At 42.8% G+C, this 18,905-nt stretch overlaps 1 protein-coding gene across 1 annotated transcript; it reads right to left on the minus strand.

The window, feature by feature from the left end:
* Window positions 1–486: 486 nt before the first annotated feature.
* Window positions 487–18,495, minus strand: COX7A2L (cytochrome c oxidase subunit 7A2 like). The gene is made up of 3 exons (XM_073628450.1): window positions 18,328–18,495; window positions 3,752–3,883; window positions 487–1,136 (listed from the first exon to the last, which is right to left on the minus strand). The coding sequence occupies exons 1-3, from the start codon at window positions 18,397–18,399 to the stop codon at window positions 993–995; spliced, it is 348 nt and encodes a 115-aa protein (XP_073484551.1). The 5' UTR covers window positions 18,400–18,495; the 3' UTR covers window positions 487–992.
* Between the last annotated feature and the right edge of the window lie 410 nt (window positions 18,496–18,905).

The following is an 18,905-nucleotide window of genomic DNA, read 5'->3' on the forward strand; positions in this document are numbered from 1 at the left end:
ACAGATACATAGAAGGAAAAAATAAGAAGCAGGGAGATGAATGGACTGCAGGTCCCTCTCCATACAGCTTCCTCACCAGCAAGGAGAACACTGAGCAGAGCAGTATGGACATCACCAAATCTCCAGAGACTAGCAGTCAGATGTAGCAATGCTATGGGGATCATAGCACAAAGTGCACCGCTATCTTTCAGGAGTTCAGGACAAAAACAAAACAAAAAAAAACAAAAAAAAAGTCAAAAATTTTAGAGCAAAGTTTAGGCACAAGTAAAATTTTTTTTAGATGTTTACTATAACATAGCAGTTATTCATTTATTGGGTTCTGGTCCACTTTAAACAAAAAATAGAAATGCATGAGTATAAATTTTATGCTGGCAGTTATCGCTCTAAAATAAAGTCTATCAGCAAACTACAGAAAGGCAGCACTCGCTGTGCTGTTCAGCATTCCCTTTGAAATCAACAGATCCCTAAACAAGACAATTCTACTCATTATGGATGGAAAATATTTATTGTGCTCCGTATTTTGCACAGAAGTCTTGCTTTCACTGTACATGTGACCCTTTACTTTAATTCCATAGCTCATAGGTTCATTAACACAACCTGTGTGTTACAAGAGTTAAATCAACCTGGTAAGATGACCTGAGCAGCTTGACAATTGAATAAAAAATAAAAATAAAAAAACCCCACAACCATTCTGCATCATATCCTGGTTAGGGCTCTGTTCAGAAAGATCACTTAAATCTGCATAAGAGTGTATTCATAGGAATGGAAGAGGAATTACCAAAAAATACAGCAGGCTTTATAATAATTCCTTAATTTGAATAGTACTCACAGCCCATTTGATTGAGGAAATGGCCGGAACACCTTTTTGCCCCGCAACTCCCCCAAAGTAAAACTATTGTTTTTGGAACACAACAGTAACATGTAAAACGCTCAGTAAGATAGACAAAAATAAAATTTTAGATGTTTGACATTTGCTCTGATCAGTCCCAGAATTATTTATTTTTTTTGGGCTGTGAGGCAATGAAGATCGCTATGAGGCAATAGATGGTCCCTCCAAGTGCTAATGCCATAGTGGTTCGGTACAGAAGTCTGTCGGAATATCCTCCTTTTAAGTGGACAGGTATGCCATCAGGTTTCTGAAGAGAAAAAAAAAAAAAAAAAAAAAAAAAAGGACAAACTTGGTATGAATATATTAGAAGTTCAAGCTTTCATTTACAGTCTTAAACATAGCTGAGCACACTAAAGCACTATGACACAACAGTAATCCAGTTGCTAGCAACAGCTCACCGTAGCCAGGTTCACAAAGGGACCGCTGCCCTGGTTCCAAGACGTCATACACTTGCAGGAAATTTGGCAGCATTCCAGGTCAGCAAGGGAGTGACAACACAGAAGCGGAAGTCTGACACATCAACACAATTGACATGTCACTGCAGATCATATACAGCCCTGAGGAGGTAGGAACAGTAGATCTATTCCTACAGGTGGCAGAAGCAAAGAGGCCTTTTCTCTTCGTCATCCACACACTCCCTTCCAGTCATTGATTATAAAGATTATTCCCACTCTGTCAAAATATTCTAATATAGGTTAAGGCTCAACCCCAGCCAGAACATTAAGTTTTAGAGGCGGCAGAGAACCTGTCGGACTTTTGAGGTCTGTGTTCCTATTAGGGAGGGAAGAGCGTATGTGAATCCACCTCAAATTGATTTACTATGGAGGGGGTGTGTCAAAGAGATTTAGGCCCCTGGAGGCATCGTCCCAAAGTTTACCAAAAAGTTAATGTGTCAATGTGAATCCATGCCAAAGCTGCATGCAGGCAGCCCATAGAAGTGTTTGCAGATGGAACTGCTGCACGGAAACAACTGCAGATCAAAGTTGGATATGCAGTCAAGAGCAGGTACACGGATCCAAACGCAGACACAATGGGGTTGAGTTAGTGAAACTGGACATTGCAAAATCCGGTGCAGTTTTGCATAGAAACCAACAGCTTCCAGGTTTTTTTGTCAAAGCTTAACTGAACAAGTTGAAAATAAAAGTTGACTGGCTACCATGCACAGCTGTAACATTTTGCACTCTCCGGTTTTAGTAAATCAACCCCACCATGTCTGGAGGAGTGTCACATTTTGACTTGCAATAGTGTCAATGCATTCACACGCAGCAGACAGTGGCTTACATTGTAGATGGGACTCCGTGCCCATCTGAATGAGCCCTAAGTTCAACGTAAAAAAAAACCAAAAAAAAAAAAAAAAAAACACACACACACACACACACACACACACACAGGCCCCACCCTCCTGGTATCTGCTTGCACGTACCTCTGTGGATGATTGACTTTCAGTGCCGGTGCAGCAGTCCGGAAATTTCAAAGCTGTGGTCTTCTTCCAGAACAATCAGAGTGATTCTGATTGATCATGGGGAAAAAAGGGAAGACCACCATGGCTTTCAAAATCACTGGAATGCTGCACTGGCTGTGTGGGCAGGGAAGAAGAAGAGCTGGTATTTAAGACCAGTAAAATATAACTGGTATTGACTTGAATGCCAATGGCTACAGTGATGAAAATCTATCCCAGGCACTGAAGCTTAAAGAGGAGGTCCACCTTAAAAAAAAAAATTATTAAAAGCCAGCAGCTACAAATACTGCAGCTGCTGACTTTTAATAAATGGACACTTACCTGTCCAGGGTGCCCGCGATGTCGGCAGCAGACGACGAGCAATCGCTCGGTTCTCGGCTGCCCCCGCCGCCATCCTCGGTCAGGGAATCAGGAAGTGAAGCGTTGCGGCTTCACTGCCAGGTTCCCTACTGCGCATGCGCGAGTCGCGCTGCGCGTCTTCACTGGTCCCCGTTGTGTTGTGGGAACTGTGTGTTTCCCAGAACACAACAGGGAAGGTGGGGGCGGGCATCTGCAGCTAGCTATTCCCGGAAGTGGGTGCAAATACCTGTATTATACAGGTAACTGCACCCTCCTCCCCCTGAAAGGTGCCAATTGTGGCACCGGAGGGGGGGGGGGGAATCCAATGAGCGGAAGTTCCACTTTAGGGTGGAGCTCTGCTTTAAAGTTTTTCACCTGAATGCATTCTATGCATTAGGGGTGAAAAACGTTTTTTTTTTTTTTGCTGCAGGCGCCCCGCCCCCTTTTACTTACCTGCACCCAATCCGTTCCAGCAATGGGCACGAGCCCAGCGGCTTCAGCCTCTCTCCTCATTGGACAGATTGATAGCAGCAGGACCCATTGGCTCACACTGCTGTCAATCCAGTGACACAGGAGCAGGGGCGGGGCTGACTACCGCTGTCTGTCAATGGATGCAGCAGTGGAACTCGGGAGCACACGCACATGGGTGCCCCCAGGGAAAGCGGCTCTCTGTGGGGGTACCCAATGGAGGGGAGCAGCCAGGAGCGCCGGCGGGGCACCCCAGAATAGGAGGATTGGGGCTGCTCTGTGCAAAACCCTTGTACAGAGCAGGCAAGTATAACAGGTTTGTTATTTTTATGAAAATAAATAAAAAAGCAAACATTTACAACCACTTTAAGACAAAAAGGCTGACAACATGACAGTCAAACATTCATCATTCTGCAGTAAAGGCCTCAAAAGTCAACAGAAGCAGTAAATGACACTCCTTTACAAGACTGGATGTGCTGCGATTTCTAAGATGACAAAATGCTACAGAAGTAGATAATAACCATCACCTCTTTCCTTATGTGCACACGATAAAAGAATCACATTTTATTACTTAGCATTCATGTTCCATTAATTACCTGGAAGAGTTTCTGTAGCTCTGGCACTCGGTTTTTGATCAAGGCGTCAGAAGCAGAGGCTTCACCTGGAAGTTTTGTTGGTGTTGCAAAAATTGGCGCTGGAGCCTCAGGGTGAGCGAATGGTCGGAACCCCTACAGAAGAGAAGAGAATGGTTATTGGGCATGAGGTTTGTGCTACACCAAAATCTGAAGTTACCATTCATCACGGAATGCATGACTGGTGTGTTTAACCACTTCCGGACCGCCGCACGCCGATGTACGCCCAAACGTCACTTCCGCCCACGCCTCTTAAAAAAAGGCATATTTTTTTCAATGACTTTTTTTTATTGCATTTTAGTGTAAATATGAGATCTGACGTCTTTTTGACCCCAGATCTCATATTTAAGAGGTCCTGTCATGTTTTTTTCTACAAGGGATGTGTACATTCCATGTAATAGGAATAAAAGTGACACAATTTTTTTTTTTTAAACAGTGTAAAAATAAATAAAATAATAAAAAAATTTTTTTTTTTTTTTTTTTTTAAAGCCCCCCCACGTTCCGACGAGCTTGTGCGCAGAAGGGAACGCATACGCGAGTAGCGCCCGCATATGAAAACGGTGGTCAAACCACACATGTGAGGTATCGCCGCGACCGGTAGAGCGAGAGCAATAATTCTAGCCCTAGACCTCCTCTGTAACGCAAAACCTGCAACCTGTAGAAGTTTTTAAACGTCGCCTATGGATTTTTGAGGGTAAAAGTTTGACGCCATTCCACGAGCGGGCGCAATTTTGAAGCGTGACATGTTGGGTATCAATTTACTTGGCGTAACATTATATTTCACAATATAAAAAAAAAATTGTGCTAACTTTACTGTTGTCTTATTTTTTTATTAAAAAAAGGGAATTTTTTCCAAAAAAAGCACGCTTATAAGACCGCTGCGCAAATAAAAAAAAAAAAAAAAAAAAAAAAAAAGGAGTATTGCAACGACCGCCATTATATTCTCTAGGGTGTTAGAAAAAAAAAAACATATATAATGTTTGGGGGTTCTATGTAATTTTCTAGCAAAAAAACCTGCTTTAAACATGTAAACACCTAAAATCCAAAAACGAGGCTGGTCCTTAAGTGGTTAAATCAATGAGCTAAATAAAGAATCCTGTACATATCGGATCTTTAACAAATAGTGAGGTGAGAAATGGTATGTTATCACACAACTTGATCAGGCTCTTCTGTCATATTTATTGTATATTGGATTTTTTATATAATGTTGGAGATAGATGGTCTAATCTGTTCATATCAATATCTATGGGATTAAATGAAACCTCTGAAAAAACGATGAGTGCCTCTCAATAAATAAAACCTGACAATTTACAGACTTGTATTATTGGAGCCCCATCAGCCTGGCATGAGAACCATACTACCCATTTTGCTTCACCTGGCAATGCCATCTTGAATCATTTCAGTGTACAAAACTGAAGAGCCAAAATTCCTGTCAGTAACACCACGATTGGAGACAGACACAGTCTATAGCAGGGGTCTCAAACTGGCGGCCCTCCAGCTGTTGCGAAACTACAAGTCCCATGAGGCATTGCAAGGCTGACAGTTATAAGCATGACTCCCACAGGTTGAGGCATGATGGGACTTGTAGTTTCACAACAGCTGGAGGGCCGCCAGTTTGAGATCCCTGGTCTATAGGGTGAGGGTGAGGGACATGTGGCACAAGGAGTCTGGTAAACTTGCATAGAAATTAAGTTGGATAACTACACTTCATTCAACCAGCAGGCTTGCACAAAAACAAAAAATCAAATTCCTGCGTCCACACAAGCGATGTGGATGCATGGATCTCCTCTGCTGCACTATTGTATTCTAACTGCTGCCCCCAAATCAGAATACACTGATCAGTGCTGCAGCCATTGACTGCAGAAGCTGATTGAATGCTGGTTTTCCAGCAGGACCCATTAAACCGAAGCAGAACCAACGATCGGCTTCTGTTGAACAGACAGGGCTACACAGTTTAAAATTCATCTGGTACTTGCTGAAATGTCAATAAGCATATACCCAACCTTTTGTTGTAAATCTCCAATTGGCAAGGTAATCCATGTGGGATAAAAGCATGAAATAAAGAAACAATAATCAGATACAAGAAAAATGCAAGCTGTGCACTATAGGCTGATCACAACACCTCCAATGTTTATTAAAAAATTAAGTTAGTGAGCGCCAATAAAACAGTAAGTCCATAAACACATATAAAGAAACCAAATGGGTTCTCAAAACGTAGAAGACGAAGACACCTCGTGGGAAGAGAAATTCCAATCCACTGAATGTTCTGAGTGACAAACCCTCCACCAACAAGTCAATATTCTTACCAGATATGGTGGAACTCTGAGCTAACAGAAGGTCAAAAGCGCTTGTATTCACAATGGGATGGAGACAGTTGGCCGGTGCAGAAATGGAACCAGATCTTCCAGGGCGGGATATTTAAGTAAAATAGACACAATCTAAGTGCCCTCCGTCATGTGCCTTTATTAAAATAATCCATAGTAAAAACTATTATGGCCGTAACATAAAATAAAGCAACATGTAGCGATAAGACCAGTAAAATACAGTAGTAAGAAACAGCGGTATGCCAGAGATGGCAGCGGGTGACGTCCGCAAGATAGCTCCTCCCCCCCCATACGCGTTACGTCCTACGGGACATCGTCAGCGAGGGATAAAAGCATATATATTAATAGAAAAGTATGCATGTATGTAGAGTTACAGCTAATCTTCAGGTTTCTTTTAGCTACATTTTAACCATTTGCCGACCGCAATACACACTCACCCCTTATATTTGTAAATATTTTACTATATGTTTTCATGTGACAACACTGAAGAAATGACACTTTGCTACAATGTAAAGTAGTGAGTGTACAGCTTGTATAACAGTGTCAATTTGCTGTCCCCTCAAAATAACTCAACACACAGCCATTAATGTCTAAACCGCTGGGAACAAAAAAAAAAAAAAAAAAAAAAAAAAAAAAAAAGACTGTCAGAAGGGATTCATGCAGAAAGAGAAATGACAGAAAAGTCAGAAATCAGACTAGGTGCTTTGGATCAAGGCAAGTACACACTATAGAAGGATATGCTTTGTTACTTTTCCATTTCAGAAGTGTGTGGCTGTGATAAGCGATTTTAAGGTCCATTCACACTGTAAAGCTGAGGTAGGCAACCTGGGGCCCTCCAGCTGTTGTGGAACTACATTTTCCATGAGGCATTGCAAGGCTGGCAGTTACAATTACTCCCAAATGCATGATGGGACCTGTTCTGAAACAGCTGGAGGGCCCTCTCTTCCGATGGCGCCGCTGCTGTGCCTCAGCCAATCAAGAGGCAGAGTCCCAGACAGCCAAGACACTTGTGGACATCACTGGACAGAGATGGGACTCAGGTAAGTATTAGTGGGGCTGAGGGGGGCTGCTGTACACAAAAGGTTTTTTAGCTTCTGACTTTACAACCCCTTTTATGCCCATATAAAATATATGTGACTGGTTCTCTTTAAACCTCTACAGCCTTTGAAAAAGGCATGATCAGTCACTAAAAAGGAACTCCATAACCATGAAAGAAAACCTGTATACTACCAGTGTTCAAACTTTTCCCTTCAATTAAATCAAATAGTATCAAAGAGGAGGGAATTTAGAGAAAGCAGAAAATTCTCTTTATCTATTCAATAAGAACATCTGAAAATTATAATCCACTGTGAAGATTCCATTTAAAATGAAGAAGTGTCAAATTCATTGTCATATTTCTAAATAAGAGGCAACGATAAAGGTCTAAAATGCTTTTCATGAACAGGCTCAACAACTCTTTATGAACATTTCTTCAGACAACCAACAAGCAGTATGGAGGAGAATACTCCTCTGATAGAGAACATACCTGGTATTGTTCTCACAAGAGCTCCTACACTATATGTCTTTGTAGATGAAGGTCATTCCGGCAAGCTGACTGTTACATTCTTTTCTGCCCACGTTCACATTTCTCCAGCAACAACGCAAGAGAAAATCGTGATTGTAGAGGGGAATCTGTCCCTCCAAGCCAAAAACAGTCAGAAGCCCAGATAAGAGGTGAGCTGGACTCTGTTCACCTCTAAATGTTGCTGTAATCAGAACATTTCCTGCACACTTATCACATGAAGGTGTCCACAGACGTGACAAAACTTCAACTGTCTAGTATATCCTTGAAAAAAGTAGAAGTCACAGGTTCAAAGACATCTACTTCTAGCTATAAACCACAGGTTTTCACAGAACTCATCCTCACGAGGCGGCAAAAGCAACCAAACTAAGGCATTCCATACACATTTTCAGTTTTTTGTTCATTCGTTGTGTGGATGGGGAATCCTCCCTCCTGCACAACTGTGTTCTGACAGTGGTGGGGTCTCCCCGCTGTCAGAATACACAGATCGGGGCTGCAGCCGCCAATCCAACCAGGGCTTGAACAATTTGCTTTGAATCTAGGAGCCAGACTTTTTTTTTTAAACAAAGCTATATTTTCTGTTCAGAGCATAAAACTGCAGAATATAATAAAAGCTATAAAATGACTTATAGTTGCACTGCAGGTTCCATGAGGCAGATAATTAAAAATAATTTATAGAATTTAGGAGACTGTTTTCTCGCTAGGTAATTTCAAGGGATGTCACGCGATATTACTGCAAAGGTCTAGGAAATGCAAACATTTCAGAAAAAACAAAACAAAAAACACACTGAAGTTAATTTTAGGGCACAAGAACGCAATAAATCAACCAATGTTTTGGTAAAATATAAGGTGGTACCGAGTAAATAGATACCAAGGAGGAAAAGAGGGAAGAGGGAAGAGGGAAGAGGGAAGAGGGAAGAGGGAAGAGGGAAGAGGGAAGAGGGAAGAGGGAAGAGGGAAGAGGGAAGAGGGAAGAGGGAAGAGGGAAGAGGGAAGAGGGAAGAGGGAAGAGGGAAGAGGGAAGAGGGAAACTAAATTACCTGCCTGGCAACTGGAACTGCATGTCCTGGGCCCCTGGAATTTTTTTTGAGCCTACGATAGATTGGGGAAAAGGGCCAATTACAGTGGCCCTTTACCACATGATCAGCTGTGTCCAATAATAGCTGATCACGATGTATACTAGAGCTGCACAATTAATTGTTAAAAAAATCGTGATCTCGATTCACCCCCTCTGACAATCTGTCCTGCTGAGTTTGCCAAATCTTTCATACAAAAACAAATTGAGAGATTATCCGCTCACTCAGCTGTCAAAAGAAAGCATCTGGGCAGTCTGCCAAGTTTAGAACTTGAAACATTGTAACTTCCTTCTTAGATGAAAGGGATAAACTTCTGTGTAAACAAATAACCCCATGCCAAGTTTTAAACAATGTGTAAATGTAGGAAGTTTAACCACTTAAAGTCTAAATCTTTTTCTGACACTTCTTTAAGTTAAAATCAATATTTTTTGCAAAAAAAAAAAAAAAAAAAAATTTACTTGGAACCCACATACACACACAGGAATAAAATGGCAATTGCTGCAATATATTATGTCACACTGTATTTGCCCAGCGGTCTTTCAAATGCAATTATTTGGGAAAAAAAAAAAAAAAAAAAAAACACACTTCAATAAATAAAAAAAAACAAAACAAAAAAACCAAAAAAAACCAAAAATAAAACAAAACAAAAAACACGAAACAGTAAAGTTAGCACAATTTTTTTTGTTTTAATGTGAAATATGATGTTACGCCGCGAGAATCGTGATCTATCTTCTAAGCAAAAAAATTGTGATTCTCATTTTAGCCAGAATCGTGCAGCTCTAATGTATACAAAAGCCGGTTAGCTGCAGACAGCAAGAGGAGAGCCAATAACAGACTTCTGCGAAAGCAACAACTACACTGATAATCAGGGAACTGATTATCAGTGTCTCCATTATCAGTGCAGTCCCAACAGTGCCACCTCATCAGTGAGGGAGAAAAATGTAATTTAACATGTAACATTTTATAACAAACTACGACAAATGTTTTTTTCAAAAATTTTCAGTCTTTTTTCGTTTGTTTAGCAAAAAGATAAAAAAAACCCAGGGAGGTGATTAAATGCCACCAAAAGAAAGCCCTTTTTGTGTGAAAAAAAATCTCATATGGGTACAGTGTAGCAATTGCCATTTAAAGTGCAGCAGCGCTGAAAACTGGCACGGGCAGAGAGGCCGTAAGAGTGGTTAAAGAGCTATTCCAAGCAAAAAGTTGAGTTTCTAACGCCAACTGACCCTAAAGTGGTTAACCCACTGCAAGAACCATATAATACTGTCCATTTCCTAACAATAGGTTCTTCTGTGTTTTATATTAAAAAAAAAAAAAAAAAAAAGCAGATTAGACCCCATTTCAGAGCATCGCTAACGTGACCGGCGGACTCTCAGCTCCCCGTCTGACAGATACAGCTTGCAGGACCGAGATTCCCCCGCTGACCTCAGTCGGGAGATGAGGAGAAAAGGAGAGAGCCAGCCGGTCACGTGAGCACCACTTTGAAATGAGGAATAATCTGCCCTGACATAGGAGCCAACAGGCAGGGAAGGAGGGGGGAGAGGAAGGACAGGATAAACAGGAAGTTTTTAGGTTAACAAACACTTATACGCTGTAAAGAGTTCAGAAAAGTGTTTTCAAAATTGCCAAAAAAAAAAAAAAAAAAGAAGTTTAGGCTGAGTCATACATCACAGCAAAGCCTAGATAAAATAAAAAAAAGCCTAATGACTACAGAGTACTTTTGACACACTCAGAAGTAAACAACTAGGCTGTAAAAAGTAATTATCCATAAAGTTAGTATCTGCAAACTCCATCGGCTTTCGCCCACACGCAAATAAAACAAAAACCCATAGGGAACTATCAAATTTTGTCTAACTGGGCACAAAAAAAAAAAAAATCCTGACAAAAGAAAAGCACTTTGGACCAGTTCTCTACAATGAATTATTAGGCCATCATCCTGCAGTTGTGTGAAGAACACCTAGGGTAGAGGTATTTGGGCACGTGTCCCTCTAGAACCAAGATCCACAGAAAGGTCTCCAGACACCCAGGGTAGAGATCTTTGGTTATGGGTCATCTATAGTTAACAGATAACTTCCATTTCAGGTTTACCAGTAGAAACAACAAAGCATTATAAAAATCATCAAGGTATCTCATTATGTTGCCGCTGCCAAAACCTTCACTTTTAGATTTTGAAATAATCTGCCACTGCACCACACAGCTCTCTAATTCCCTAAAAAAAATTTCAGCTGTCTAGACAAAATATAAAGTTATCAGCAAAGAAAACAACTCAGACGCTGTACTCTACAAGCACAAGACCTTAGAGCGTACACAAAAAGGTGTAAAGGAAGGTACTAGGGCTGAAACTATTAATCGAATACAGCGGCGCTCATGTGAGCAGGCACGTCCGCCTCTCTCCTCCTCGCGGACGTCAGCGGGATATTCTCAGCCCCACCCGCTGCTGCCTTGAGGGAATAGAGAGGAGGAGAGAACCAGCCATGAGCGCCGAGCTGCACCTGCGATATAAGGTAGCGGCTATTACTCAGTGTACTGTACTGTGAGTGAACTTAGCAAAACATTAATTTAGGCATTTCTGTGAGGACAAGTGCCCCATCATAAGTATTTCTGGGGGGGGGGTAGTGCCCCATCATTGGTGTTCCTGGGAGATGGGGGGGGAAATAGTGCCCCATAATTGGTGTTCCTGGGGGGGGGGGGGGGCAGAATAGTGTTCCAGGGAGGAATAGTGCCCCATCACTGGTATTCCTTGGGGGGGGGGGGGTATAGAGCCCTATCATTGGTGTTCCAGGGGGATGGGGGGGTGGAAGAGAATAGTGCCCCATCACTGGTTTCCCTGGGGGGCGGGGAATTGTGCCCCCATCTTTGGTTTTCCAGAGGAGGGAAGAAATAGTGCCCCCATCTATGATTCTCCGGGGGGGGGGGGGGGGGGGAGATTAGTGCCCCATCTTTGATTCTCCAGAGAGGGGGGAAGGGAAATGGTGCCCCCATCTTTGATTCTCCAGAGGGGGCGGAGAAATAGTGCCCCCATCTTTGGTTTTCCAGAGGGGGCGGAGAAATAGTGCCCCCATCTTTGGTTTTCCAGAGGGGGCGGAGAAATAGTGCCCCCATCTTTGGTTTTCCAGAGGGGGCGGAGAAATAGTGCCCCCATCTTTGGTTTTCCAGAGGGGGCGGAGAAATAGTGCCCCCATCTTTGGTTTTCCAGAGGGGGCGGAGAAATAGTGCCCCCATCTTTGGTTTTCCAGAGGGGGCAGAGAAATAGCGCCCCCAAATTTGGTTTTCCAGAGGGGGCAGAGAAATAGCGCCCCCAAATTTGGTTTTATGGTGATGGGAGGGAATAGTGCCCCATCTTTGTTTTTCCTGGGGGGGGGGGGGGATAGTGCCCCATCATTGGTGTTTCTGGGGGGGGGGGGGGAATAGTGTCCCATCACTGGTGTCAGTTTGAGGAATACAGACTTCTCCTTCCCACACTCTGGTCCAGTTCCTCCAGCCCGCTCTCCCCCTTTTGGGTCTGGTCCCCTGTCCAAACTCCTTTTCTATCGTAAACCCCTCCAGTTCCTGTCCTACATACCTCTCTTCCTCTCAACCTACTCCCTCTAACGCTTGGTCTCCAAACTAGCTAACGCCCTCTAATACGGTCCCCTCTCCCATTCAGAGCGAGCCCCCTTATTGCATTGTCAGTAATGAATTAGTAGTTATGTTAAGATGCAGTTTGAGTGTAACGCTCCCTTTCTCATTATTATTTGACATAAAACGGAAAAAAAAAAAAAAAAAAGTCATTCATTTTTTTTTGATGATTTTATCCGATCGAAACAATAAATCGGCCAACTAATCGATTATGAAAATAATCGTTAGTTGCAGCCCTAGAAGGTACCCTCAGTGGTGGGGGAATACTGCACAAGAGAGCATCTCAGAAGAGAGAGAGGCATGGGGTAATCCTTTTTTCTTTCACAGTTGTGCTTTACAATGATGCACAAATTTATTTGATAGGTTTAGGGTAGGAATGCACCGATCTATCGGCCGAAATTATGGTTATCAGCATTTTGCCCATAGAAGAAGAAAAAAAAAAAAAAAAAAAAAAAAAAAAAAAAAACACGAATGCTACCAGATTAGCCCCATCTCTCCACTAAACTTAGCGTTTGGGCCCACCCACATTGCGCATGTTGGGCAGCCAACAGCCCGCTGATTGGACTTTCTAGGCAGCATGAGGCATGCTGTCTTGACCATCCCGCCGTCTGATTGGCCGGGCAGTTCAAGCAGGTTGCTGATTGGCTGCCATCAGTCAGGGCTGTCTATTTTTTTTTTCCATTGCGGTCAGGTTGGGGATGCTGTGCAGCTTCCGTAATGTCATAGCGCTCACTGGAGGCGGCATGGGGGCTCTGGCCAGCCTAGGAATGACGTGTGGTGTGCAGAGGAATGGCATGCATGGGTGTTGTCCACGAATGAAGCCTCATCTAAAGCCCACGCACAAAAAAGCCCGCCTAGAATTTGCCAGGGCCCATGCTGAAAAAGAAGACTACTGGGACTCTGTACTCTGAAGTGTTGAGACCAAGATAAATGTTTTTGGAACTGATGGCTTCAAAAAACTGTATGGCACTGCAAAGGTGAGGAGTACAAAGAAAAATGTTGTAGGATTTTTTATTTTATTTATTTTTCTAGTTATGAAACATGGTGGTGGCACTGTCCTTCTGTGGGAAGATGGAAGGAGCCAAATACAGGGCAATCTTAGAAGAAAAACCTGACTTGAGACTTTCAGCAGAACAACGACCCTAAACATACAGCCAGAGATACAATGGAATAGTTTAGATCAAAGCATATTCATGTGTTAGAATGGCCCAGTCAAAGTCCAGACCTAAATCCAATTGGGAATCTGTGGCAAGACTTGAAAATTGCTGTTCACAGACACTCTCCATCCAATCTGACAGAGCTTGAGCTATTTTGCAAAGTAGAATGGGCAAAAATGTCACTCTCTAGATGTGCAAAGCTGGTAGAGACATCCCCAAAAAGACTTGCAGCTGTAAATTGCAGTGAAAGGAGGTTCTATAAAGTATTGACTCAGGGGGGCTGAATACAAATGTACCCCACACTTTTCACACATTTAATTAAACCATTTATCATTTTCCTTCCACTTCACAATTATGTGCTACTTTGCGTTGGTCTATCACATAAAATCCCAATAAAATACATTTACGTTTGTAAGATAACAAAATGTGGAAAATTTTAAGGGTGTGTGTTTTTTATTTTTATTTTTTAAACTGTCCATTTCAGTTTTCAGCCAAGTACATCCTGAACATCGGTTTTGGCACCAGAAGGTTTCATTTTGGTGCACCACTAGTTCAGGGAAACTGTCCCCCCCCCCCATATCCTGTCAAAGAACAGACTCCACTAAAGCTCTGAAAGTATGCTGTGGTATCAAGCACCAGGCTATCAGTAGCAGATTTTTCAAGTCCTGTAAGTTGCAAGATGTGGCACAATCGCCATAGTGTAATACAGTTTATTGCAGGGTGGATATAAATCAAATTATTATTTATTTTTTTTTTTTTTAATTCACCTGCTTCCCGATCGCCTCACGCAGATATACTGCGACAGAAGGGCACTACAGGCAGATTAACGTACCTGTACGTTGCCCTTTAAGTTTTCTATTTAAGATACATTAACCAATTCTCAATACCGGCACTTTCCCCCCTTCCTGCCCAAACCAATTTTCAGCTTTTAGTGCTGTTTAAATTACAATTGCGCGGTCATGCTACACTGATAGGCGGCATCACGGATTAGGAGACACTGGCAGGTATTGCTGGTTGGCACTGATAGGCATCATGTGTGGGCACACATTGCCACCCATGGCCAATTGGGATTCCATTACTGGTGGTCATCAGCGGTGGCCATCCCTGGTGGTCCTGGGTGGGCACCCGAGGGGGGGCCGCGCTGATAAACAATCAGTGTAGCCCCACCCTGAAACAAACAGTTCTCCCTGTTTACATCGTGATCAGCTGTGATTGGACACAGCTGATCATGTGGTAAAGAGTCTCCGTCAGAGACTCTTTACCTAGATTGGAGTTGCGGTGTGTCAGAGTGACACCCCGCAACAACGATCGCAGCGATGCGCGAGCCACCACGTCATATGACATCCATTTAGGATATCGCAACCACTTTTCCAACGTCATTTTGCTATATGGCGGGCAGCAAGTGGTTAATAATTTAGTTTATTCAGCATGAAATGGAGCTTAGTTATGTAGCATGAGGTTCGTAGGATGGACTTGTGTTTTTTTTCAACCTCACCTACTATGCAACTATGAGACTGTATATGCTGCAATATTTACATTTTTGGTAAACTCATTCAATGAATCCAAGCTCTGCAAGCAGAGATAACATGCACTGCATTGATGTATTCACAAAATTTCACAGCATCAATGAGATAAAACAAAGTTCAGGAATATTCCTTCATCCCATTGTTTTACAAATCTATGTAAACTTGAACTGTATGAATGAATCGGTTCTGATATCGCTGTTTTACTAACCTGACAGCTTATTATTCTAAATAGGAAACCTTCATTTTGTTTGCAAATATTATAGATTCTAACTACCAGCAAGAATAAGTCCCTTTAATTAAAGATCACCTGTCATTTCAGATCCATCATGGCAGCACCTGTTAGCAGCATCCACTCACCTGCTGCCGCCACGTCCCTCACCTTGTTGTGTCACTGCCGTATTAGCAGCTGTCCCATTAAAGTGAATGGGACTGTCGGTGAGTCAACAGCGGTCAGAGGAGGAGCCGCTGCGGGACAGAGATGACAGTTGCTCTTTAAAAAAATATGATTTAAAGCAAACTGATTTAAATTAAGCCTTTTTACTAGTGATTTAAAGAGGAAGTAAACCCTGGACTTTTTTTTCCCTTTTTTTTTTAAATATTATCATCCAGCAGTGTATTTATAAGTGTTGCTTATAAAAAGGTTACTAAAACTAAGTTTGTAAATACCTTTTTTAGCTTTTATAAAATGTCTTCTTCTGGGAATCAGCCATGCCATCCTTACTATTGATTGCTGGCTCTGGTGTGGAAGTCTTTTCCGCCCTTCCCTTCCTGTTGAAATCTTGCGCATTCATGATTGCGTATAAACCAAGCCTCTATCCAGGAAGGTGCGGAGAGCAAAGTATCGCAAGGCTTCCTTTCTGTGCCATTCTCAGTGAAAGGAAATTACCCGGCATACTGTGGATAGTGAAACGGCTCACATAGCATGTCGTTAAAGAAGCTACAAACTGGGCATGCACCGGTGACATCATTACAGATTGCAGGATGGATTGTGAAGAAACCGTTAGAGGAAGTGAAATTTCACAGGCAGCGATCATCTGCCTGTTCTATGTAGAATGAGCTAAAGTGGAGAGTTTACAATCACTTTAAATCAAATCCATCCTGGTTTATTGTTAAAAATATATGTAAACCACCATAGATTGCAGGTTAAAAAGACATGTCTCCACTCCTCATACCTCTCTATGGCTGCTGTAAGGTCCAAGGCAAAGAGCTCTCAACGGGGCCTGCTGACAGCTGAAAGCCAAAACACTGGTCCTTGGCGTGCTGATGCTAATGCACGCGGTCCATCCAACAGCGCACTCCGTAACTCGGACACCATGTAGCAGAGGAGGGGCAAAGGGATGTGAGAATGTGTCACGGTTACCATGAGTTGTCTCCACCCCTCCTCTGCTTCACGGTGTCCTGGTTATGGAGTGCGGCTCCGGCTGGACCATCTGTAAACTAAGGGACATTTATACATTTATTTTTTTTATTAGTAATGGTGGTGATCAGTGACTTATAGCGGGACTGCGATATTGCGGCAGACATTTTGACACTGACACTTTTTGGGGACTAGTGACACTAACAGTGATCAGTGCTAAAAATATGCACTGCCACTTTACTGACACTGGCTGGGAAGGGGTTAACATCAGGGGCAATCAAAGGGTTAAATATGTGCCTAGCCCGTGTTTTACTATAGTGTGAGAGCTGCTTTTACAAGGGGGAAGCGATGGATCCTAGTCCCTGCTTTGCAGAGACACAAATTTCTTCCCTCCTGTCAGAACGCCACAATGCCTTATTTACATAGGTAGACTGCTGTTCTGCCGCTCTGCTCGAGGATTAGCGGTGCACAGAGTCTGTGGTCTGTTCGGCTCCTCCTGTGTGTGTTTACAGCGGGAACGAGCTGCTGGCATCACGCCCCCTATCTAGAAGAGCCGTATCATAGATAGATATAGATATATACACATACACACACATATACACACACACGCGATTAATCGTTAAGAATCACATTCTTTTTTTTCTCTTCATGATCTTCAAAACAGCATGTCACGATTCTTTCTAACAAGTGCAGAGAGTTCTCACAGCTGGGAAAGAAGAAAAAAAAAAATCTGGCCAGCCTGCCAAGTTTTATTACAACAAAAAGTAGAAACAAAGTATCTTTTCCTTCTTTTATCAAAAGGAAAGAACTCCAGCGTGTAAATGAAGGAAGTTTAACCATTTAAAGACTAAACCTTTTTCTGACATTTGTTGATTACAAGTAAAAATCATTTTCTCCTAGAAACTTACCTGGAGCACCCAAACACATACATACATACATACATACATACACACACACACATATATTTATACTCTCTCTCTAAAATGGTGGTTGTTGCAATATTTTATGTTACACCGTATTTGCGCAGCGGTCTTTCAAACGCAATTTAAAAAAAAAAAAAAAAAAAAAAATACACCTTGGCAAAACGTGTAGCTGCTGACTTAATAAACACACACCTGTCCCAGGATCCAGAAACACGGCCGCCTGAACCTTCGGCTCTCTCCCTCTCCCCGGCATTACAAACATGGCCGCCTGGCTGTGACAGCTTGCGGCTTCACAGCTGGATGCGCAAGTCACACTGCGCTTCCTCAATGGTTGGGCAATCTCCTGGGAGAGGAGAACTTCTACTCAGATCGCCTAGGTGGTCCGAGCGGAAGTGGGAGCGGGTACCTGTCAAAACTAGGTACCCGCGCCACCCCCAAAAAAAAAAAAAAAAAAAAAAAGGGAATCAACAGAACAGCAACAATGACCCCCCCTTCTCCAATGTAATCAAACAAAAACACAGCTGTGCCACAACCATGCGCTGTAGGCCAGGCTCACGGGTTACAAGGCAGTTTTCACCCTTTAAAAAGGCCATTCGGCTGTCGAGCACAATATAACAGAGTGTCAGAGAGGACAGGACCCCCTCCTGAATACATGTCAGCTCTGTCTGCACCACTATGTGTGGATTACTCTTTAAAAGGTATAAATGAGCGATACATAATCTTGTGCCCCGGAGATAACATTGTTCTGCCTTTATAAATCTAATACAAATCTAAAAGAAAAAAACACTTTACAGCAAAAAAAAAAAAAAAATAATAATCTTGCACTGATTTGTTGCATCTGCAGAGAGGGGGGAGAGAAGTGCAGCAATGCATGCTGGGACTTGTAGTTTTTCTCTCCAGCTTGTCCTGAGCAGCCCTGTCAATGTCAGTAACCGGTGAAGGTCAGTCCCCAGGCCGGGCTCTCCTCCCAGCACACCGCCCCCGGATCCCCCTCTCACCTGCGGACTGTAGGCCTCCACCGGCGCCGCCCCGACCAGCTTCTGAGTGAAGCCGCTGAACTTATAATACATGGTGGTGAGCTCAGGCTCCGTCAGGACGCCGGGCTACTCCAACAGGAAGGACCTCAGGACCCGCTTCGTCGCCGTTTGATGACGTCGGAGCTGTCCTCACGCTGCCTTAAGGCAAAGCGACGGAACATTTTTCTTTTTCTTTAAACTCACCGCACGGAATAAACGTCATAACAGATGGATACGATCAGGTCAATGTAACGAATCTGCCAGGTTGTGGCATTTGTAAAAGTGTGATAAGAATTTTATCAGGCAGATATGGGCAGACCGGCTGTGTCACCTTGTGTCATGAGGGCCAGGCAGGCGCCCAGGTCACCCTCACAGCCTGTCACGTGACAGGAGAGCTGACACTTCCTAGGACAACACATTCCAGGAAACAATAAATTCATGATAATAAATTGATTATTACGAATACATAAATAATAATTAAATACATAAATTACCATACAATAAATGAGGGAGTGCTGAATGAAAATTTCAGACTGTTGAAATACTACAGATTAGTTTGT

This window comes from Aquarana catesbeiana, linkage group LG04 (genome assembly GCF_042186555.1).
Source record: "Aquarana catesbeiana isolate 2022-GZ linkage group LG04, ASM4218655v1, whole genome shotgun sequence".
Lineage (NCBI taxonomy): Eukaryota > Metazoa > Chordata > Amphibia > Anura > Ranidae > Aquarana > Aquarana catesbeiana.

Bases quoted from the DNA above. Each gene is read 5' to 3' on its own strand.
- COX7A2L (XM_073628450.1), bottom strand. From the start codon at position 18,399: ATGTATTATAAGTTCAGCGGCTTCACTCAGAAGCTGGTCGGGGCGGCG. The intron at 3,884-18,327 runs GTGAGAGGGGGA...TCTCTTCTGTAG, and splicing joins TGGAGGCCTACAGTCCGCAG to GGGTTCCGACCATTCGCTCA. The intron at 1,137-3,751 runs GTAATTAATGGA...TTTTCTCTTCAG, and splicing joins AGCTACAGAAACTCTTCCAG to AAACCTGATGGCATACCTGT.